The sequence below is a fragment of the Cladophialophora yegresii genome (assembly GCF_000585515.1).
Source record: "Cladophialophora yegresii CBS 114405 chromosome Unknown aczIN-supercont1.7, whole genome shotgun sequence".
NCBI lineage: Eukaryota > Fungi > Ascomycota > Eurotiomycetes > Chaetothyriales > Herpotrichiellaceae > Cladophialophora > Cladophialophora yegresii.
Genome location: NW_006913051.1, coordinates 997810 through 1019423, shown reverse-complemented (window position 1 = coordinate 1019423; position 21614 = coordinate 997810). Strand labels below are relative to the sequence as shown.

General features: G+C 54.8%; 11 protein-coding genes across 11 annotated transcripts; 6 read left to right on the top strand and 5 right to left on the bottom strand.

The window, feature by feature from the left end:
• Positions 1-1048: 1048 nt before the first annotated feature.
• A1O7_09500 (uncharacterized protein) lies at positions 1049-4972 on the bottom strand (the record flags this gene model as incomplete). The annotated part of the gene is made up of 2 exons (XM_007763488.1): positions 1049-1392; positions 1480-4972. The coding sequence occupies 2 exons, from the start codon at positions 4970-4972 to the stop codon at positions 1049-1051; spliced, it is 3837 nt and encodes a 1278-aa protein (XP_007761678.1).
• A 440-nt stretch (positions 4973-5412) lies between these two features.
• On the top strand, positions 5413-5930 carry A1O7_09499 (peptidylprolyl isomerase; the record flags this gene model as incomplete). Its single annotated transcript, XM_007763487.1, has 2 exons — positions 5413-5749; positions 5803-5930. 2 exons carry the CDS (start codon positions 5413-5415, stop codon positions 5928-5930), a joined length of 465 nt encoding a protein of 154 aa, XP_007761677.1.
• Positions 5931-6441: 511 nt separating this feature from the next.
• A1O7_09498 (uncharacterized protein) lies at positions 6442-6935 on the bottom strand (the record flags this gene model as incomplete). The annotated part of the gene is made up of 3 exons (XM_007763486.1): positions 6442-6535; positions 6596-6671; positions 6791-6935. 3 exons carry the CDS (start codon positions 6933-6935, stop codon positions 6442-6444), a joined length of 315 nt encoding a protein of 104 aa, XP_007761676.1.
• A 323-nt stretch (positions 6936-7258) lies between these two features.
• Positions 7259-7719, top strand: A1O7_09497 (cytochrome c oxidase subunit 6b; the record flags this gene model as incomplete). The annotated part of the gene is made up of 4 exons (XM_007763485.1): positions 7259-7331; positions 7390-7423; positions 7480-7561; positions 7621-7719. The coding sequence occupies 4 exons, from the start codon at positions 7259-7261 to the stop codon at positions 7717-7719; spliced, it is 288 nt and encodes a 95-aa protein (XP_007761675.1).
• A 733-nt stretch (positions 7720-8452) lies between these two features.
• A1O7_09496 (uncharacterized protein) lies at positions 8453-8985 on the bottom strand (the record flags this gene model as incomplete). Its single annotated transcript, XM_007763484.1, has 2 exons — positions 8453-8880; positions 8934-8985. 2 exons carry the CDS (start codon positions 8983-8985, stop codon positions 8453-8455), a joined length of 480 nt encoding a protein of 159 aa, XP_007761674.1.
• A 1717-nt stretch (positions 8986-10702) lies between these two features.
• A1O7_09495 (uncharacterized protein) lies at positions 10703-12339 on the top strand (the record flags this gene model as incomplete). The annotated part of the gene is made up of 8 exons (XM_007763483.1): positions 10703-10812; positions 10865-11197; positions 11244-11477; positions 11526-11623; positions 11672-11737; positions 11783-11896; positions 11969-12156; positions 12217-12339. 8 exons carry the CDS (start codon positions 10703-10705, stop codon positions 12337-12339), a joined length of 1266 nt encoding a protein of 421 aa, XP_007761673.1.
• Positions 12340-13414: 1075 nt separating this feature from the next.
• A1O7_09494 (uncharacterized protein) lies at positions 13415-13993 on the top strand (the record flags this gene model as incomplete). The annotated part of the gene is made up of 1 exon (XM_007763482.1): positions 13415-13993. The coding sequence occupies one exon, from the start codon at positions 13415-13417 to the stop codon at positions 13991-13993; it is 579 nt and encodes a 192-aa protein (XP_007761672.1).
• Positions 13994-14827: 834 nt separating this feature from the next.
• Positions 14828-15729, top strand: A1O7_09493 (molecular chaperone GrpE; the record flags this gene model as incomplete). Its single annotated transcript, XM_007763481.1, has 2 exons — positions 14828-15142; positions 15247-15729. 2 exons carry the CDS (start codon positions 14828-14830, stop codon positions 15727-15729), a joined length of 798 nt encoding a protein of 265 aa, XP_007761671.1.
• Positions 15730-16628: 899 nt separating this feature from the next.
• On the bottom strand, positions 16629-18278 carry A1O7_09492 (phenylalanyl-tRNA synthetase alpha chain; the record flags this gene model as incomplete). Its single annotated transcript, XM_007763480.1, has 1 exon — positions 16629-18278. The coding sequence occupies one exon, from the start codon at positions 18276-18278 to the stop codon at positions 16629-16631; it is 1650 nt and encodes a 549-aa protein (XP_007761670.1).
• Positions 18279-18650: 372 nt separating this feature from the next.
• Positions 18651-19662, top strand: A1O7_09491 (uncharacterized protein; the record flags this gene model as incomplete). The annotated part of the gene is made up of 2 exons (XM_007763479.1): positions 18651-18810; positions 18860-19662. 2 exons carry the CDS (start codon positions 18651-18653, stop codon positions 19660-19662), a joined length of 963 nt encoding a protein of 320 aa, XP_007761669.1.
• Positions 19663-20165: 503 nt separating this feature from the next.
• A1O7_09490 (uncharacterized protein) lies at positions 20166-21131 on the bottom strand (the record flags this gene model as incomplete). The annotated part of the gene is made up of 1 exon (XM_007763478.1): positions 20166-21131. One exon carries the CDS (start codon positions 21129-21131, stop codon positions 20166-20168), a length of 966 nt encoding a protein of 321 aa, XP_007761668.1.
• Positions 21132-21614: the final 483 nt, after the last annotated feature.

Sequence of the window (21614 nt, the reverse complement as noted above, 5' to 3'; positions counted from 1 at the left end):
CCAGAGTACAACTGTAGTACGAGTCATAACAAATCAAGTGAACTCAGGCGGTTATCCTGCTCACGTACTGTAAGCTGTGACTGTCGGCATTCTGGAAACAACTAACTACTGTATACGGAGTACTGTAATTATACCTCAATTACCGTCCAGATGCCCCCGACTTACAGTAATTGTCGTGGATAAATACTGGAAATGAATTAGGTACCTACCCAAGGTAGGCGACGGTTTCATGCCCACCATCGCTAGTCCCTTACCTAGGTACTGTAGTCAGACTGTACGGAGTACGGGGTACAGTACTTGTACCTACCTACCTACCTACCTAGTACTGTATATCACGACTCCTACGGGATGCCCTGGAGTGCTCTCGTAATTAGTACAGTCCCACGAGTCCCTCCGACAAGACACTTCCACTTCCACTTTCACTTTCACTGATACAGTATTCGACGTCTGAGTCTTTGCCTTTTGCCCTCGTTAAGAGTAGCCTAGCATGTATATGTATATGTAGCTTGGCTGGTCCTTGCCGCCTGCCTTGTGGTATCTTGATGATTGATGGCTCAGTACCCAAGGTAATTGGAGATGGGGGCGTCGTATTGGGTACAGTACTCACACAGTACTTCAGGATATCGCCACCGACGAGCTTCAAGAAGGGGGAACGGTGGACTCTAAACAGTAAGTACTTTGGACTGGAACATCAAACATGGGACGTGAAACGTGGAACATGGGACGTCCATGACAAGGCGGCACTCGAACTCATTACATAGCACTGTGGAAAATGACGCGTATCATTGTATCTCGTTCTCGTTCTCGTTCTCGTTTCTCGGTTTGGCCAGTTGTTCTATGGACCGTCCACAGCAGTACCCGGTACGAGGTAACCCATACTTCTTTCTACCTTTCTGGCCGCCACTCAATACGGCGGAGAATAACATTTGTGTCTGACGCATTGGCACACCCGGTCGCTCGCTACCTAGATACTTTTCTCGACCCCTTCGCCCAACCTACAGTACCACACCTCCACACGTGTACTCGTGAATCACCTGAAGGCGTTCGTTCACGGCGTCGCTCGACACATCCCGACCAACCTCTTGACTCCGACCATCCAGTTCCCGCACTCTTCAACCTTGTTGGTATGCACGTCCATCTGGATCTCGGCCGCGCGCGGGAAATCCCGCCGTTCAAGAGCCTGGCTCAATTCCACCAGCTGAGCGACGGTGTCTGGCTTCAACAGGTCCTCGTTGTTGAGGTGGTCAAAGAGGATGTCAAGACGCTTTTTGGTGTCGACTACTTGGGGCTTGAAGCTGGTCGGCGCACGCGCTTCTACGCGGGACATTTCTGACGATAGAATCGTGTAGATGGGTTGCGCGGCGGACGGGATATGTGTCCGGTCACCTTTGGCTATAAGACGCGTTAGAAGCTGATAAAACTAGGCAGGTGGCGATGACTCCAGCAAGGGCTTTGTGTCATGTGGCATTCATCACTTACGATATTTCCGTGCTGGTGGAGCAGTAGCAGCCTTGTTTGATCCTGCAGTGTCAGGTCGCGAAGGAGGTGCTTGTTGACCGGACCCTGCAGGAGGCGGACCGGAGATAAACTGCTGTTGTGGCGTGGGCAACGGTGGCGCTGTAGCCGACTGTGGTGTGTTTTGTGTGGGCTGTGGTGGGCCGTAGCTCGTGGATCGAGTCGACGGGGCTTGTTGAGTTGGCGCATACGGGTTTGTGGGTGGCCCACTTGCGTGGAAAGATGAGCCTTGGGGAGGTGGGGCGATGGAGGGACGACCAGTAGGTGCAGAGGCAGGTTGACTTCCTGGCGCAGGTGCATACCGGTTGGGCGCTGTAGGAGGTTGCGAGGGCGGTGCGGTAAACGGAGAGGGACCACGTGGAATCGGTGGAGATACCATGTTGTGTCCAACAGGTGGAGATGTCACATTCGGAGGCGCATAGGCGTTGCCGGCTGACGAGGAGGGTCGTTCGATTGATGGCTGACCACCCGCCAGAGGCGACATCACTCTGGGAGGCGGCGCCATGCCTTTAGGAGGTGGAGGCACTGGTGATGCTCTCGATCTTGCCCCTATGGGAGGACCGGTCGGTGGAGGAGAGGCCATCGGAGCTGGTGATGGAGCGAAAGGATTATGAACAGGCTGCGGAGGGACGCTGGGAGTGCCTCGTCTTGAAGTAGGGGGCTTTACGAAGCCTTCCGGAATATCATTCCAGCTAGTCATGTTCTTGTCTTGAGAAGGAGGAGGAATGGCCGGAGATGCCGTGAACCTCGGAGGCGGCGGAATGGGGTTCGCTTGTGGAATGCCGTAGGGCGCTGAAGGCGGCGGGCCTGGAGTCATCCTCATCTGCTGCGGGGGCTGATATCCCGGAGGTTGATATCCAGCGGTGGGTGGAGCATATGGATTGGCTGGTGTATTACTGGCTGCTGGTGGTGCGTAGGGGTTGCTTGACTGTACTGGAGTGGCATTATAAGGTGTAGGCACCTGAGGAGCTGAGTGAGCAAATGCGGTCGTGGGAGGCTGAAACTGTGACATGGCCGGTAGAGGCTTGTTCCTCGTGGCTGTGGCAGTGGACTGCGCAGCGACAGCTGGAGCGGCTATTTTCTTTCTTGATTGCTGGATGCGACTTCTGGCAACGTCGGCTCCGGGATAGCTCGTGGGTAGCAGATCAAGGTATCTCTGGGCTACATCAAGCTGACCAGACCCAGCCACAATATCGGCATATTCCAGGTACTTGCTGTAAAGAGCCTCTAGCTTCCACTCTCCAGTCTTGGACAGTTCGTCATCCTTGAAGTTGACCACTCGTCTAAAGATTGTGACCTTTTCGATGAAGTCTTGGAGACCGCGAGCGTGCAGTGAAAATGCCGAGGATGCATCTGCTTCGGAAGCACCGGTCTCTTCATGTTCCCTGAGCTCTTCAATCCAGATCGTGACCACTTTCTCCAGCTTGGAACCAGCCAAGAAGCAGAACGAGGCGTCTTTTCGAGTAACCGAACCAAGGTCATCGGCTTGTTCCTCGATCCTGTCTCCAAGCGCCTCACAAAGGTCCGGAAACTCTTGTTCGTCGGCGAATGTGCACAGCGTAGCCATGACTTCCTTCCAGTTGGCGAGGTCAGCATTGTGGACCGTATCCCAGAGGTTCTTGCCAACGACTGAAGCAAGCAGACGCAGATAGCTGGATCCGCCGGACTGCTTGGCGAGGTATGCCTCCTGCGCTTTCTTGATGCAGCCTTCACCGCCGCAGATGGCAATCATGAAGGCATCCGACATCCTGTTCTCGGCCAAACATACGTCCAAAGCCTTCTCGAAGTGTCCCAAAATCAAGGCTCTTGTAATCTTGCGGTCTGCTGGTGATTCCGACCCAGTATAGATCTGGAAAGGATTGTTCGTGCGAGTACCCTTAGTAGCCGCCAATTCTGCGAGGAAGTCTCCGTCGGCCGAGCTGGCAAAGATGGACTGGAATCGTTTGTGTGATTTGGAGGCACCGTTCACCGAGGGCTTTTGCTCATCGTGTTCTAACTCCTGCTGCTCGCTACCATTGGCGGCGTCTTCAGGACTGTCATCGAACCCTAGATATTTGACTAACTCTGCTCTTGGATTTTCTGATACCAGTGTCTTGATGACGTTCCAGTCGGCCTGTTCATCCTCTGTCTTTGCGGCCGCAATTCTTTGTTCAGTCAAACTGGTGAGGTCTCCTGACTGGATGGCTTTCTCGAACGTCTCAGTGGCGCTGCCAACCTCGGAATCGACCTCGAACCTGCTGATGCTGATCTTCGATGCTCGCGACTTTCCAGGATCGGCCTGTCTAACACTGATGATCCTCCCACCGAAGCCAAAAGATGCGGAGACGGGTCGCTCAAACCATTTCGGCGCCCTGGGAAGAGAGAATGATGACGACTGTGGCTGGGTTTGAGCCTTGGAAAAGAAGTCCTCTTCGTTAGCAGCCTGGCTTTCGTCGGTCTGTGTGCTACTCGGGTTGGTGTTCTGCAGCGTCTGGATTTGCAGCTTGCCATCGAAGGAGGCTGTTGCGAACAGGTTCGGGTTGTGAGGGTTCCACCTCGTTTGAAACGTCCAGTTGGTGACGACAGGGTAGTCACCATAGGCTTGTCCGGTCTGAGGATTCCAGAGTATCGTCCTGTTATCCTTTCCACACGATAGCAGAAGTTCGTTGTCCTGCGGACACCAAGAGACCGAAAGCACGCCCGAGTCGTGCCCGCGCAACACCTTTTCCGGGGCATTCGAGTTTCTAAGGTCCCAGACCAGAATGACAGGATCTTGTTCTAGCGGAACCGCTGTGATCAGGCGGGTAGGTTTATCAGGGTCCCAGGCAATAGCACTGGCCGGTTTCCGTTGGAAGTTGTTGAGCGTCAGGCTCTCTTTTCTGGTCTTCATGTCCCATACTGTCACAAACCCACCGCTGCTCCCTGTAACCAATATGTTCGAGACTCTCTTGTTCCAATCGAGACAATCGATGTCGTCTGCTCGGGCTGCGGTACTTCCGAGTCGTATGGGTGCGTCAACATGGTTCAAGTCTGAGATGAACAGTTCTCCCTTGGCACCACCAGTAGCGAGAAAGTTTGGGATTTTCGGGTTGAACTGTAGAGCCTTGATGGCGCCGCTGTGCACCTTGTTATTGAAGATCGGGGCCTCCGCTGGCTCGGATATTGCCTTGTCTGCATCCCAGAGGCCCAAGGAGCCATTGTCGAATGCACCTGCGATTATGCCTCTCTTGCGACCATCCTGTCCTGCAGTCCAGGCAAGGTCGTGAAAGCCTGATTCCGTAGGCAGCGAAACTGCCGGGGCCAACTCATGGCCTTGTTCCGGTTTGTCTAGGGCGAGATCCCACAGCTCAAGGCAGGTCTCATTGCTGAAGTCGACGTCCACAGCACCTGATTTGGTGCCCGTTGCGATCCAGGAGGACGTCGCATCCGGTGACCATGCAAACGTCGCTGTGCGCGGTATTTCTCGCAGGCGCACCATGACCACGGCGTGTCGTGCTCGGCAGCGAGGTCAATTGAATGTCTCGTTTCTACCTTCGAGACACCAGACGTAGGACGCTCCCAGGGCGTTGTGGGGGCTGATTCTGGACGGCCAGCAGGACGGAAAAAGGGGGAAACACAGGTTAAAGGAAGGACTGAGAAGTCATGCGAGCGCAGACAAGACAGGAAATGCTCCGGGCAGTTGAATGGCGACAGCTGTTCTCACCATGAATTATTTCGCACTTCTGGATCTGGACACTGTTGAAGTTGGCAGGCCCGCAGCCAGCCTGTCATCCCTGGCCGTCCTCACTCCGCACTTTCAGCCCGCCCTGAGCCTGATCGAAAAGGCCCTTGCCACGTGATATTGAAGTCTCTGTGCCAGAGAGAACTTGCTTTCTCGTTCAGGGCGCTGATCCAGTGCGAAATACTGATACGTCAATCATGGCCGAGGCGTCAACTCGTCCAAACAGTACCATCTACGTTGGCGGGCTCGACACCACTCTTGTCACCGCCGCAACCCTATCCGAAGCATTTATTCCTTTCGGCGACATCACAGACATTACGCTACCCAAGCCCGAAGCACCGTCCTCAACGGAACTGCACCGTGGCTTCGGATACGTTGAGTTTGAGGATGCCGCCGATGCGGCAGAAGCGATCAATAACATGGACCAAAGTGAACTCTATGGACGGGTGATCAAGGTTGCCATGGCAAAGCCTGATCGCAAGGAGACGGGCCAGCCTGGCTTGGGAAGTACGACTGCTATCTGGGAACAGGCGAGTGGCTCCTTTTCTGGCACTGGTGAGGCTGCACTAACCGCGTCGTTCAGGAAGGTTATCTGGCGAAGTATGGTGCTGCAAGCGAGGACAAAGCTGCTGTCGAACAATTGAAGAATGAGCGGCCTGCAGATCCTATGGATGGCTTAGAGGGTCTTGATGTCGCAGGGCCAAAGCCAGAGTGAGCCAGGTCCGTGGATTCACACCAAAGCCACAACAACCTTTGTGCGTGGTCAACAGCTACAACACACAGTAACCCAACTACAAGTCCACCCGCCGGAAGCGGCTGAGTCCCATGTTGAACGGTGATAGTACACGTTTCAGCAGCGACCTCGGAGGGGAACTTAGACGGTCAAAGTGTCTAGGAACGTCAACCGAAGGGAAGACAGCACTGGTGGGCCGACTGAGCAAGCTCTCCGTGGACACGGAAGGGTTTCCACGGATTTGTGGATGGGAAAGCGACAACGCTGGCTTCGGCGAGGATGGAGCTGAATGGGAAGTGGCCGAAGAATACGGATGCTGTTGCGGCAGACAAGACGATAACTCCAGTCCGACTTGATTGCCTGGTTATATACACGTCCTCGCATTGCGTTGATGTAACTTCATGCTCGGCAATTTGCATGTTCAAGACCCGCCTTGATCCTGAGTTCCCCCGCAGGCTCGATAGACCATAGCTCGCGCTGAACCGATGGCGGCTTAATCATGTTTCTGAGAGGATCTCTGCAAACGAAGAGTCTTGTCGGTCCACAGCTTCCTACCCATGGCGAAGAAGGCAGCGAACAGGGCAAATCTAGCAGGTCAAGTATATGAGCGTGTGCTTCTTCCATAGTTGTGCACAAGGTTTACATACGCAATGACCACGCCGAGAGGGAGCAGTTCTGGGGGGACTTTCTTGAGCTGCCGGATTCTCTGGGTGATGGTGTGGGCTGTACTCAGGGACCTTGGTCAACTGCGAGCTCGAAGGAACGAATCCGGGCGACAGTTCTTACCACTCTGGTCATCTTCCTATAGCGACTGTTAGCTTCTCACACAGCAGCTTTGGAACCGTTTGTGCTCGCCTTTGATCGGAACAGTGTCCGGCTGTTGTGGAATGGTCTGGCATTTTGTTTCTGGGCGGATTGGCGGAAGGCGGCTTGCCTGAAAGCAGCCGACCGAAGAGGCTGGAGCCTCAAAAGCCTTGCTGTGTTCATCGTGCTCGTCGCGCAGTGGACGGAGTGGAGAGACAGGGAGGAATCAGATATAACTGCAACGGATGATGTGACATGAAGCTAGAGTTCCGCAGTTGCTTTGGTGCCAGTGGGTTGCGAGCTCTCCCTCTCCGTGGCACACCGGCCAATCAGAGTGCTGCTAACTGCTTCGCGGCTTAGCCTGCAACCTCCGACTTTCAACCTCACGGCAGGAATCCTCAGGTGACAACGTTGACTTGTGCAGCTTGAGCTCTGTTTCCAAACCCACCTCCCTCTATATCCGCCACTCCCACCGCCGTCGCGAGTAGTGTCAAAGCACCTTCACCATGCCTGAAATCGAGGTTCCTGACGCCGATGAGCTCGGCGGAAACGTCACCAAGCCCTTCAAGTTCGTTACGGGTACGAGAGAAATCTAGGCTGAGATATGGGTAAAGAGTGTGTTCTGATGTTGCTGCAGCTGGATACGATGCTCGCTTTCCCAACATGAACCAGTACGTGCCCTTCCAGAGACGCCGAAGCCTGTTTGAGTCTAACAAGGTGGCTGCAGAACAAAGCATTGCTGGCAAAACTACGTCGACTACCACAAATGCATCCTGGCAAAGGGAGAGGACTTCAAGCCTTGCAGACAGGTACAGGATATTTCTCAGGGAAGTTGGAGGAGACTACAAGCGGTGCTAACATGGCTCAGTTTTACCTGGCATACCGATCACTGTGCCCTAGTTCCTGGGTGGCCCGATGGGATGATCAACGTGACGCGGGAAATTTCCCAGTCGATCTGGAACACTAGACGAATACAAGAGACACATGCCGTCAGATAGGACCAAAGGAGACAGGGCGTAGTGAGGTGGAAGCAAACGGAATGTCACAAGAAGGCGGAGCATTGTACATAGATCCGGAAGACTCCATGCAGCTACCTCACAACTCCATCACGACCAGCAGTGCTAATGCTATCGGTTCTCCTGATTTCATGGTATCCCTTGGTTTCTGCTGCTTGTTTGGCCATTCACAAGAGCAGCCACTGAGACAGAGATTGGTTACTCGCGAATAACCAGACAATTAGTATCGTGCTCCTGGCTGAAATTGCAATTGGCTCACGGTCTCGGATGGCCCGCTATCGTAGTTGACAATGGGAGTGGGCTCAGGAGGGCAAAATCTGATATTCTCTATTCAACTAGACAGCGCATCAGGGTGGGCATCGCTCCGGCGACACTTGCCTCACAGCATGCATGCAGATGGTCATGCGAGCGTTGATTTGTTCTATTGATGCTTGAACCATGGCTCCCAGGCTAGTCTTTACGCTCTGACGTTAGGCAGCACGTCCCGTCTTCCTAAGAGTATCAGCCTTTGAGGAAACGCAGGTGGCCGCCAGCACACGGCGTCCGGATCGACGCAGTTGGGTCCAGATGCGTCAAGACTCAGATGATCTCACAGCAGGTGTCGTCTAAGAGTCAGAAGTCGCCTATGATTCTTGGGCGTCGCGGCGGCGATGACATGCTTTAGCTCCTCATTGTCCACATGTCTCATTTCTTGAGGGAGCTTCTCTTCAATGCCTCCAGCAGCTCGGGTCGTCCGTTCAAAAGCTGAATCGCTTGTGCATGGCTGTACCACTGCCGGGATCTCTTGCTTTTCTCTGGCCAATTGTCCTTCTCCTCGGTCACTGTCGCCTCGAAGAAATGGTAGCTGGCTTTAGGGGCATTCTTGGTGACGGCACTAGTAGGCCGTGTGTCGGCGATGTGGCCGAGGTCCTTGTCGACCTTGCAGATGATTCCAGCTTCTTCCCAGGCTTCTCGAACAGCGGCCACTGCTGCGGATGCCTCGTCTAGTTCCCAGCCGCCTTTCGGGAGAACCCAGCCGTTGCGGCGGGAGGACTGGATCAGAAGAACTCGAGTTTTGTCGCTCGACAAGGGCACCATGCCGGCGACCAGGCGCTCGCCTTTTGACCCATAGCCTGCACCACCGTTAGCTTCAGTCAGACGTTGTAGGCAATAGAAGTTGTCTTACGCTGATTGCCGTTGCCTGTGCGAGAAGTCATCGACATCTCTTGTTTGGCCATTGAGGCAGGCTACGCCCAGTGAACACACAGGATTGGGAAGCAAGGGCGGACTGTTGCAACTGCTCGGAGATTCCGGCTAGGGAGAAGACAGAGAGCGAACGACGAAAGAGACGGTGAAGAGCACGTGGAAGCACTGTCGAGCTGCTCCGGTGCGAGCAGACGAGGTCCGGCGGTCTCAGGACAGAGAAGACGGGGGATCAAAGCTGGCCCATGGTGACGAGTGGAATGGTTTTGCGAAAGAGCGCAAATGAAAGTATGCCTTCAGTCCCGTGTGGCACGGGGCTGAGGGAAGGGAGTTGACGTGCAGAGCAGTGTGAGGTCGGGAACAGCCATGGTTATGTAGCGGGATTAGTTTTTTTGGCAGTCCCTCGTTCGGAAGTGCATATGGAAAGTGGACACGATGGGGGAGTACGAGCGGCGAAGCGAAATGCACGGCGTTTCCACCATTCAGTAAACGGCCGCCCGATAAGTTACATGGCGTGCGAAGGGACGAGGGATGTTCATGCTCAAATCAAACCCCATACAGCCATGAGACGACGGGTTTTCTGCTTTGGGAGTGGGATGTTTTGGCTGACTTTGCTGTTATTTGAGCATCACCGCTGCTCGTCCGTGACCGACGCCATTGACAGGCTCCAGCACATGTGGTTCGCTGCGGGCTCCTGCAGTGGTGCCTCGACTTGTTCCTATCGTCTGCGGTCCCTTCTGCCCGCCAGAGCACACGAACAAGGCGCACGTGCCCATCTTCACGTTTATACTGGTCTAAACTTTCCTCCAGGACCCCAGTCTCCTGCTCCTCGAACCACACTTTTTGCTTGCCTTCACCTCCAGATACGCTTCCTCGGGCCTGCTCACCCTTAACCACCGCTCGTACCGGGCACGTCGAGTCGCTTCGAGCTAAGAGCGCCCCTCCCTCAGACTGCTCACGCGAGCGCCCGAGAACAAGCTGTAAGTGGGGGTTTTCCTGGAACAACCTTGAGACTCTACCAAGATCGATGTTCTTGACGTTTGAAACCACCATAGCTGCCGCATATTGGCTGCCTTGAAGCCGTCGATCTGCATATCCCGCGGGCGAGCCCGCTGACACTGTGGCCTCGAACCTCACCGCGAATTCACCGACTGCGCTCGCGGTCAAAACTGGTTGTATCTCTGTGGCATACGGTCAAGCAGAGCTTCCTGTTGTTTGCCTGAGGTACCTGCGGTCGAGATTGGGTGACATCACCTCTCGCACGCAGTGTCACCATTTTCATACCTCCGAAGGTCCGAGTATCCAGGACGATGCTCGTATGACACGGCCTTGAGGTACTTCCTTCTCTGATCCGGCAGGGAACTAGCCTCGTTTCTGAAGGCTCCCCACGGGTTAATCATGACAAACGAAATCTCACTTCTGAAGCCTCTCGGTAGGTTGCATCTGACGTACCCTAGTGTGCCTATCGACCATCAAGGCATGGCCTGGCCCGGCCCGCTCGATGTTCACCGTGTGGCCCATATCCAACTAGCAGCGAGGCTGGCATCATACCGCGGCGCAGTCATTGACTTTGCGTTGCAACAGGCTACCAGAGGAAGAACTCATGCGGATACTGCAAGAATGAGACGGGCAGTAAGTTGTTCTGGTTATCCCGAAGCTCTCCTCGTCTTCGCCACAGCATCCCTGTGTGTTTTCTTCTGCGGGAGACTTATCCTCATTTCAGGCTCGTCGTATTACATGTCGTGTGACAACATGCGGGTCGACCACTACCAATATCTAGTGGACAGGGGGTGGAGACGATCAGGCTCACTGTATTATAAACCTGATCTACTGCGTTCATGTTGTCCCCACTACACAATCCGGTATGGTAATTCCATCAGAAACAATATAGTGGATCTAGGCTGACGATGGCAGGCTCAAGGCATCGGAGTTCAAGCCCAAAAAAGACCAACGACAGGCGATCAACCGATGGAATGACTTTGTGCTCGGGCCAGAGTACAAGCGAAAAGCTGCTACCCTATGTCCGCAGACTCGAGAGCAAGTTGAGACTGCTTTCCACCTTTTGGCTTTTGCTAAATTCTGCAGAGAAAAGCGCCGTCTGCGCGGTCGCTTTGATCTTTCCCTCGCCGTCCACAAATCAGAGTACGATAAGATCAGTCGTCCCAAGGACGAGAGGACAGACAAACCAGTCGAACCTGCTCATAAATTCGAGGTCAACCTCGAAGGCGACAGTTTCACCAAGGAAAAGTGAGCTGCAGCGTTTGGATGCTTTGCCATTACTTACGCATATTAGATACGAGGTGTTCCTCAAATACCAGTTGGAAGTACACAAGGATCCCGCCTCACGCTGGAAGGAAGCTGCCTTCAAGCGATTTCTCTGCACCGGCATTGACCGAAAGATACTCAAGATAGGTGGCAAAACCCTCAAGCTGGGGTCTTATCACCAATGCTACCGCGTCGATGGCAAGCTCGTAGCAGTCGCAGTCCTGGATCTTCTACCCCACGCTGTCAGTTCAGTCTACCTATTGTAAGTTATTGCAACATCTACGCAGCAGCGTCTGTTGATATTCTCTAGCTACGATCCCGAGTATCAGCACTGGGACCTTGGCAAGGTGAGTGTGCTTCGTGAGACAGCACTAGCTTTGGAGGCTGGCTATGAGTATTACTACATGGGTACGTGGTTGAGATCCACGCTGACAAGGCTCTGCTTACTGTGGGAAGGGTTCTACATCCACTCATGCATCAAAATGAGATACAAGGCCAGATTTACTCCGACGTACATGCTAGGTATGTTTTCTCAAGCCGGCGCAGGCAGATACTCACAGATTCCAGACCCGGAGAGCTATGAATGGAATCTTTTCGACGACGACTACCGCCAAAAGCTCGACAAGCGAAAGTATGTCTCCCCTGCTCACGATTCAAAGGATGGATCGGAAGTGGCGCCGAGTCAGGAGCATAGCGAATCCGACAAAGCTAAAAGCAGTGCTGGCGATGCTCGCAACACCACAAAAGAGATAGGACAAAAGTTCGACGACGAACAAGATCTGGAATTTGATGAAGCAGCCAGCGACGAGGAAGATGCGGAAATACCCGAGGGATCCTTGTTTGATTACGCCATACCTGGCGTGTTGACCAAGAATGAGGTTGAGCGTCTCGATCTGAACCATTGGCGTCTGGTCGTAAGGAATGCTTTGATAGAGCTAGAGGTACAAAACCCACTCGCCGCATGCGTTTGTACGCTACGCAAGTTGCTGACCCCTTTGCAGGACCTCCGAGGCTGGGAGGAGTGGAAAATCGACGACCCAGGCTCAATCAAAGGCATTGCTGCAGAGCTTATCGCAGCCACGGGGCCAAAGTTGCTCCAAAACAGTGCTTTGGTACTTTTCTGACTCAATCGCAATGTGGCACCGGTGACATAACTGGACAAATCGTGGCGCCGAGACGCTCGAGGAACCAGGGCGCGATACAAGACGACAGAACTCTATCCAGAGAGGGCACATCTTTACCCATGCTGGTCCACGCTCCTTCAGCTCTAGCGACAGAACAGAACTATCCATCCTTAGTGCGCGTCATGTTCGCTGTCAATAATACATGGGTACCTGGGATAGTGTAGGTTCAGCTCTACCCTGACATGATGAGATGCATATGCTTCTGCCAGGTGATATCAAATCACTAGCTCGCCGTGTATCACAACCTGCTCACCTTTGCTGACTGCGCTACAGACTGATGCCCGTTTTCACTTGCTCATGGTTGCCTCCCAAACAACCATGGTGGACGACAAACACCGACAACACCACCTGACGAAGGGCCGCCTCCTTCCCAGTGAAGCAAACGAGAGTGGACGGTTGTGGCGTACTCTCCCCAGATACAAATTGCTTTTCCTCGCCGGTCTCTTTGGTTTCTCTCGTCATCCTTGTCTTCAAGAGTCAACTTCATACACCCAACTCTTACCACGATCAGACGTTCACGATGAAATCTGTTTATCCTCTCGTCGCTTGGGGGATTTCAGCCTGTAGTTGCGGCGCCGAGCATGCCGACGTCAGTTACACGCCTCCTATTAATCGTATAACGATCACCTCTCCCATGCCGTCGTACGATCCTGCTATGATTCCTTCGAGAAAGCCAGTGCCTCCCCTTCCTGCGAACATGACAGTGACCGCCCTGGAGAGTTTTCAGTCTCCCATACCGACTCTAAACAAGCGAGACGGTCAATGCCAGGGACGCATGACTTTTTGTGACGCACGGTGGAACTGTTGCCCGGGCGCCACTTATTGTACTGTCGACTCACAAGGGGCTGGTGCATGCTGCGCAAACGGAGCAGTCTGTACTGGCTTGTCCACTCCTATCCCAGCACTGGCATGGTCCAATGCCGGCATCGAGCGTACCCCCGGACCGACGCGGATTTTCGGTTTCCTAACCCGGCTGGCGCGGTTCAGCTCCAGGTATACTGCAGACAACAGCACAATGACCAACCTTGCGGCAAGCTATGGGCCCGACACTTTTAAATCGGAGGGCAATAACGAGGGTGGTAGGGGCGGCGAAGGACATGGGGGAGGCCTTGTTCGCGCTGGACGGAACGGCGCGACTGTCTCTCGACCCGTGAAGATCTCTAGCGGTCCCATTGCCGCGGCAAACAAAATCAGAGCAGCCGTGCTACCGCAGAACAATCATGTCGCAGACTCAGCGCCAAAGCTGAATTCTGCTGGTGCAAATGCCAGCCCCAGTGCAAAAACCACCTTGCAGCAGGATGCCGTGAGCTGGGGAGCACCGCTGCCTCAACCTTCGAGACGGTCCAATGTGCTTGAAGCCCCGGTCGCTTTTGCCCGGCAGATCCGGGCCTCAAACAACTCATCCAAGATCTCGACTTCCCGATCCGCTCCCAAACTCAAATTTATAGGAGCAAATCCCGCAACCATCAAATCACAGCAGAACGAAAAGACCAGCGGTGCCGGGATGCCTCGACCTCTTTCAGTCTTTCGATTTCCTGTCAATTTCCGCCAACAACGTCGAAGCGGCCATCCTGCCAAGTTCCGAGGCGGCTGAGACCGGGAAAAAATCTGCCTGCGCTGCCAGTGCTGATGACTCTGCTGGTCCCATACCCATGGGCAATGAGACGCACGGTCATAAGTTCCGCTTTTGGGGAAGCAGCGAGGCGAGCGCCGTACAATCCTCCCGCCTCTTTAGTCTGCTTCGGGTTCTATTCAGATAATGCACGCAAGGACAACAAGGATAACATGGAGAGCTTGGAGAAGTCTTGCGCCTGAAATTAGGAGACTGCTAGGGGCGCTGAAGCACTTATTCGTCAACGATGGGCCGCGGGAAGTACACTGGCGACTGAGATGTTCCCTTGTTGTGCATTTCACCTGCTGGCTGTCTGTCTCTGCACTGTGAGCACTTCATACTGGTTGTTTGAATAGCAATTTTTCAGTGGTGCCGTGGAGTCTCGTTGTCATAGACACGCCATGTCCTGTCGCTGTTCGTTTCACATCTCACATGGCATGGTGTCACAGACAGAGCTGGCGAGACTGTATCGCATAACAATACACCCCTCAGTTCTGAGCTTGTAGCTCAAATTGTGTTTACTGATCAACAGGCCCTGTCCTTTCCCTCGTTCTCAACCGTAAGAAACATTTGCTCAATGTGCGACCGTAGCATACTACGGAAGAGCAGCTGCCCCCCTGGAACATCGCGCGGCGGAAAAATATCATGGGACGGAATTGCATCGGAGCTTCCAGTCGTGTGCTCCAATACATCACCAACGACTTTTCTGTATAAGTTCAAGACCTCGCGATTGCCCCCTTCTGCCCTCCTCGGACTGTGCATTGGTTTCAGACTCAAGTTCACATCTCTCACCCCGCCTCGTGCCATACATACAAAATGTTCCGGAGACAACTTCTGCGCCAATCGCGCTCGCTCTCCAAATCCCTCACTGAGCTGCCACAAGCACATCTGCGGCGGTCGCCATTCTCGTCCGCGACCTTCATTTCTCCTCGAGCCTCCACATACGCATCTACATCACTGCCGTCACGGCTCCAGCAGCGAAGATGGCAGTCCTCCGAATCGGACAAAACGACGGCCTCTTCCGAATCGACGGCCCCGTCAACGGAAGAATCGAAGCCTACAGATCCCAAACCTGAGGACGCATCAAAGGAGGAGCTCGAGAAGACTAAACGAGAAGTAATAGATCTAAAGGTATGCATACTTCTTTTGCCACGTCTCCCCTTTTACCTCATAAACTCTCTCTCGAAACACGCCACTTCGTCATGGCAAACACCGCGATACTCATTACCGTCCAGGACAAATACCTCCGCAGCGTAGCCGACTACCGCAACCTCCAAGACCGGACCCGCCGAGACATGGATGCGGCCCGCCAATTCGCCATCCAGCGCTTCGCGACCGACCTACTCGACTCGATAGATAACCTTGACCGCGCACTATCCTCGGTCCCGCCCACCGCGCTCGGAAAAGGACAATCGGGCACAGACTCAAGCGAGGGTTCAGGCCCGGCAGAACCAAACAAAGATCTCCAGAATCTGTTTGATGGATTGAAAATGACCGAGGAGATCCTCATGAACACGCTCCAAAAACACGGCATCGAGCGCTTCGACCCCATGGAGAACGGCGGGCGGAAATTCGACCCCAACACGGACGAGGCTACTTTCTTCACCAAGGTCGAGGGCAAAGAGGACGGAGATATCTTCTACACCCAGAGTAAAGGGTATAAGCTGAATGGGCGGGTCGTTCGGGCCGCAAAGGTCGGGATCGTGAAGAACTCGTGAGGCTTGTCCCAAAATGTGCGATTCGCGAGCGCAAGCGCAGTCGATCGATCGGTCAGTCGGTCGCTGTGTACTGTACTGTACAAAATGTTGTAATACACCACTACCATCACATCACCATCACATCACCATTACTGGCGAGCAAGTTGGATGGTGTGCATATGGCCCTGTTCAACGAGCACACATGCCATGCCATGGCTGGCTGGCTGGGTGGAGAGATGGTAGAAAGCGTGCCCTTCCGAGGTGTAAATTATCTATGCTCTACTCGAGGGGTAGGCAAGGCGATGCATCGGCATCAGGGGATTTTGAAGATATGACGGCTAACATGTCCCGTCTACGGTTGGGGACTCACAAGCTGAGATACTGTAAGAGCATCTCAGGGACAAAATCCAAAATCAGTTTTTTACCGTCGTTGTAGTGGATAGGAGACGAGATGTCCACTGCCTATAATGCACCCTCCATGTCCATATCCTTTGTCCATCGTACAAGAACTGACTCTGACTCTGACTCTTCCTTGCCGTCCGATCTGGCGCCTATACTTTTTTTGTATACAGTACACAGTATACAGTCAAATCCTCTTCTCTGAAGCTGAAACTGAATTAATACAACACGAGTAATACGAGGTGATGTACAAGCATGTCTCGCAGTCGGAAAGAAGTTCTCGGAAAGTTGGGCGGTTGTCGCTGCTCCTACGCGCAGCGACCCAAATTGCGTGCAGTGAGTGGTATCTGTTCTGAAGTATCGAGTCAGCGGCCGGTCGCCTTTCTGGAGCCCAAGAGCAGGTGCACTTGTGTGTAAGGAATCTGGATGATGACGTTCGGGGAATGCAAACACATAGCGAGGGCAAGTTTGTAGGCAACTCCCCAGTCTGATTCCCTGGCATACCTTGCTTGTACAATGTATCATCGCAACTCCACCCCGAACAAGCCCTCCATCCGTTTGCCGACTTCGTCGTGCAAGCCGTTGACCTCGTCGTTCGTCAAGGTCCTCTCCAGACTGCGGTAGTTGATTCGATAGCAGAGACTTTTCCTACCACTCGTGGGGTGCACGAATTCATCAACGAGTTTGACATCCTCGACCAGACTGCCCGCCACGTCGCGCACGACTTCCATGATGTCGTTTTCGTGGAACGCTGCAGGTTGGGTCTCGGTAGGGGAGGCCTTGGTGGCGTCGCCGCCAGCAGCGGCCGCCACGCCAGAGGTAGATGAGGCACCGACCAGCGACGACCCGGACGGTGTGGCGTTGATCCAGAACGCGATGTCCTTGTAGCAGGCGGGATACTTGCTGAAGGGTTCAAACTTGGTAATCTTGCCTCGGGTAAACTGTTTCAGGAACCGCGGGTCGGTCGACCAGAAAAGACGGATATCCGGGATCCCAAACAACAGCATGGCGAATCGTTCAATGCCCACGCCCCAGGCCCAGCCGATGTGGTTTGTCAGGCCTGCCTTCTCGAGAATGGACTGTTTGGTCACGCCACAGCCGAGGAGTTCGAGCCACTCGCCGTTCCAGTCGACCTCGAGTTCGAAGGATGGGGAGGTGAAGGGGAAGTAGGCTTCAATCCAGCGGGCTTGCATCGGGGCGTCCGAACGGGCGGTGGAGGGTAAGGAAGCTTGTGAGGCTTGGAAAATGCGCTGGATGACTTGTTCGAGGCTGAGTTTGAGGTGGCGGGCGACGAGGTGGACTTCTTCGGGATTATGTTCAGGTTGGAGGGGGTTCGCGTCGGTGGAGAAATCGGTGGCTTGGTCCTCGACAAGAAGGTTCGTTTGGGGCATGTCGTTGCAGTCGCGTTGGATGACGGCGGCGCGATTCTCCTGTGGTGGCCAGACTCGCGCACCCTCCATCTGGTGGAAGACAGGGAAGTGGCTTCGGTCAATGCTGTCCCGGCGGTAGACGTCGGCGCAGATAGTGTAGCCTTTGCTCGAGGTGTTTTGTGCCAGCCATGAAAACGCGTTGTGTTCGTGGGCGGAGGTATGTGTACGCAAGAGGTGCGTTGAGTTAACGTAGTATGTATCGGTTCTCGAACGGCCGGGATGGTCCTTGGGAAACCCCAGAGTATCGAAGTTGTCCGTGACGGTGACCACGGGGTTGTTCATGGCGAAGTGCTTGAAGGTGGGTTCTTCGAAGCATGATTCGATCAGTTTTCGCGTGATGGAGATGGGATGGTCAGGTTGCTCGTAGAGGTTGCGGCCGACGAGGCCCAGGATGGAGCTGGAGAGGTTGGACGTTTCGTCGAAGATGAACGGAGCACCCAGGATCTTCGCTCCAGACCGACCACTGTCATGAATGATTGTGTTTTCCTGGCTCGACTCCTTCAGCCGCCGCTCAAACTCGGAATTTCTTGCATGGCTGCTGGACTCCGCAGCCGTCTTCGCTGGATCGACCTCCTTGGAGACCGCAACGGACTGTTCAGGAAACGGCTGTTCGTCGGCCGCAGATCGGGCATGGGCTTGTGCCTGGGACGATTTCCATCTCGAAGCTGTAGCGCGGCCGGCAACAGCGACCTTTGCAGCTCTCGCAGCTCGCACGAAGGCGCCCGTGGTGACAAGCTGCATCAGAGCGTCAACAAGAGCCCTCAGTGGTGCAACGCGAAGGACTGCGACGACACTCAAGCTTCACTCAGGTACCTGTGAGGATAAAGCTTGAAGGATCTAGCTGCGCGTCGGTGCCGATGTCGCACGTGGACTGCGTCTCGGAAACGAACTACTGTGGTGGACGAAATCTCGGAGTCTGGCGTCTGCCGTCATCGCAAGCCACAGCTCGTCAATTCCATGCAGTCTCTGTCATACGTCGAGTCCTTCCCGCATCATAGCTGCCGCTGCCGTTGTCGCTCTTTGGGTTCTTCGGTCGTTCTTTGGCACTGTTATAGTCTCCGCTTTCCCACCCTTTCTCTTGGATATACAACCTCTGGCCTTGGGAATGGAGCGATGGGCGAACCTGCCTCTACCGTCGCGAGTCCACAGCGCAATGTCGGCCCTGCGAGTACTATCAAGGAGCAGAAGTCTCCAGCTTCAATACGCTACCCCTTCTGGTTTGGAGGCAGTGCAGCCTCCATGGCAGCGGTAGTAACTCATCCTCTGGACTTGGGTATACCACCCTCAAGATCTTGTCTCCCACTTCTAACAGCCCTGTTCAGTCAAAGTCCGGCTCCAGACTCGCCCTCCCAATGCTCCAAAGACGACCCTAACCACATTTACATATATCTTCCGCACTCAAGGCATTACCGGCCTGTACGCGGGTCTCTCGGCCGCCCTGCTCCGCCAAATGACCTACTCGACCGTCCGATTCGGCGTCTACGAAGACCTCAAGTCCCGCTTCGCCTTGCAGCCGACACCGTCGAACCCGAAACCCAAGCAATCCATGACCACGTTGATAGCCACATCCTCCTTTGCCGGCCTATTGGGCGGCATCGCCGGGAACCCGGGCGACGTGCTCAACGTGCGCATGCAGTCCGACGCCTCCAAGGCCATTGAACACCAGAAAAACTACAAACACGCACTAGACGGCCTCGTGCGCATGATTCGCGAAGAAGGCGTGTCGAGCCTGTTTCGCGGCGTGGGCGCAAACTCCTCGCGCGCGCTCCTGATGAACGCCTCGCAGCTGGCCTCCTACGATATCTTCAAGTCGTTCTGCCTCTCGTCGCTGCACATGTCCGATACCTTGACCACGCATTTCTGCGCCTCCTTGGCGGCAGGTTTCGTGGCCACCACCATATGCTCCCCAGTCGATGTGGTCAAGTCGAGGATCATGAGCCACGCGGGCAGCAAGCTGTCCATGCTGGGGATCGTGCGGGAGGCGGGCAGGAATGAAGGATGGCTTTGGATGTTCCGCGGCTGGGTCCCTAGTTTCATTCGCCTGGGCCCGCAGACGATCTTCACGATGGTGTTCTTTGAGCAGCACAAGAAGTGGTACCGGCATTTGATGGGGTTGCCGGAGTGAGACGGGTGTCAGGCTCGACTGCTTGTGGCCAACACATCTGAATCTCTGGGGCGGGCATCATCTGCATTGATTCGTCGTCATCGTCTGTACAGCATCGAGCATCAGTCTGGGCGTTGAGAAAAGCGGTATCAGTCATCATTTTCAGTATTAAACTCAAGGCACGTCAAAACCATTCAGTGCCATTCCAATCCGGCATTGGTGGTTCGGTCAGTCAACTTGGAGACGGATCGGCAGAAGACAAAAGAAGACGTGCCGCGTCAGGCGGGGTGGTAGTGTTCTATGCACATTATGATATGGCCATTCGTGAATGCCAATATGTATATATGCCCGTTGGTTTTATCCATACCGACCATCTGGCCCCGAGCCGTCTTGTCTCAAACTGACGACCTTCATCCCAATGCGTGCATGCATAATAATGTAGCCTTTTTGCGCGCTCTGTTCATTCCGCCCGTCATTTCCCAAAGAACGCCGCAGACCCTTGAAAATACGTAGAAATGGTCACCTCAATGCTCCATCAGCTCCACAGGCGGCCGTGCCGTATGCTCATATATCTTCTTGCCGTCCTCCTCCAGCTCCACCTCGGAGTCGTCCTCCGTCTCCAGCATCACTGCCGGCAACGCCGGACTATCCCCATGGGCCACGGGATCATAGATCAGCGTCGAACTCCTACTGCGATGTTTCTTGGGACTCGCGGCCTCGGCAGCGACTGGCGAATTCTCGGCCGACACGCCACTCAACGCCCGCCGATGACTCTGATTCGATTTCAGCTTCTGCGCAAGATCCGAGGCCGTGTACTGCTGCGTCCGGGCCTCATCCTCACTACTGGACTCGTTCTCGCCGGCGCCCGTGTTCGTCGGTGACGCCGTGATCTTGCTGCTCAGCTTGGCGAGCTTGCTGGCCAGATCCTCGGCGTGGACTTCCTTGTTCGGCGGGTCCTCGGTCCGCATCTCCCACCCCACGGGCGGTGACGGGGGCGGGGAGATGAAGAACAGCCGCCCCGCGTCCGGGCGGTCGAGGTATTTCTTCTCCGGGTCGAGCGGCGTGGGCTCGCCGAAGTAGCATTTCGCGACCGCGTCGCCTAGCACGGCCCGGCCGTCGAATTCCTGCCGGACCGCGATGGCGGCGTCGGTGGAGTAAAACGAGCAGATGATCCGGTGCATGGATTTGAGCGGGGAGAAGGAGTTGAGGGCCGCCAGCGAGGCGATGTGTTGGCGGATCGTGGCCAGGCTGGCAGGGTGGAAGATCTTGGGGTCGTCGAGCCGTGTGATGAGGAGGGTGTTGCTGGGGGGTGCCGGTTGGGAGAGTGGCGGTAGGGACGAGAGATCGAGGGAGAGGGGCGAGCGAGACCGTTTGGCCCAGAGGCCGGGGGTCGATCGCGGGGACGAGGTCGTCGACGTGGGAGGCGAGGCGGCAGATAGGTTGTCTGTTTGAATCGGCGAGGGGGTTTGTCGTCGTAGTGTCTCCGCCATGAGATGTGTGTGTGTGTGTGTGTGTGTGTGTGTGTGTATGAGGGTGCAGAGAGTTCAGACCGGGACTCGAGTGTCAGTTCGCCGAGGCTGCGGACGGATGAGGATGGAGTGAGGAAGTGGATGTAGGAACGAGGAGAGGGTTTGCTTTGTAGTTTCCTCGTATCAAGGCGGCCAGCGAGATGCGGAGAGGCCAGGCGAGAGAAATTTGTGGATAGAACGAGGCGCAGTCGGAATGCGTAGCAATGGTTGGCTTTGTCGTCGAGGATTCGAGAACCGGAGCCGGTCGATCTGAGCAGCGGAAGCGGAGAGCGGCGGTACTGCGCGGGTCTTCTACATTGTACTGTGTAAGATCAGTCGCCTTCCCCGGGCCAGCTCCTGCGTATTTGCGAGGTAATCCGTATTGCGCACGCAATGCCACCTGTACTGTATACCCGCTGTCAATTCGCCTTTTATCACTGACACTTCCACTATCGCCGGCGCCGG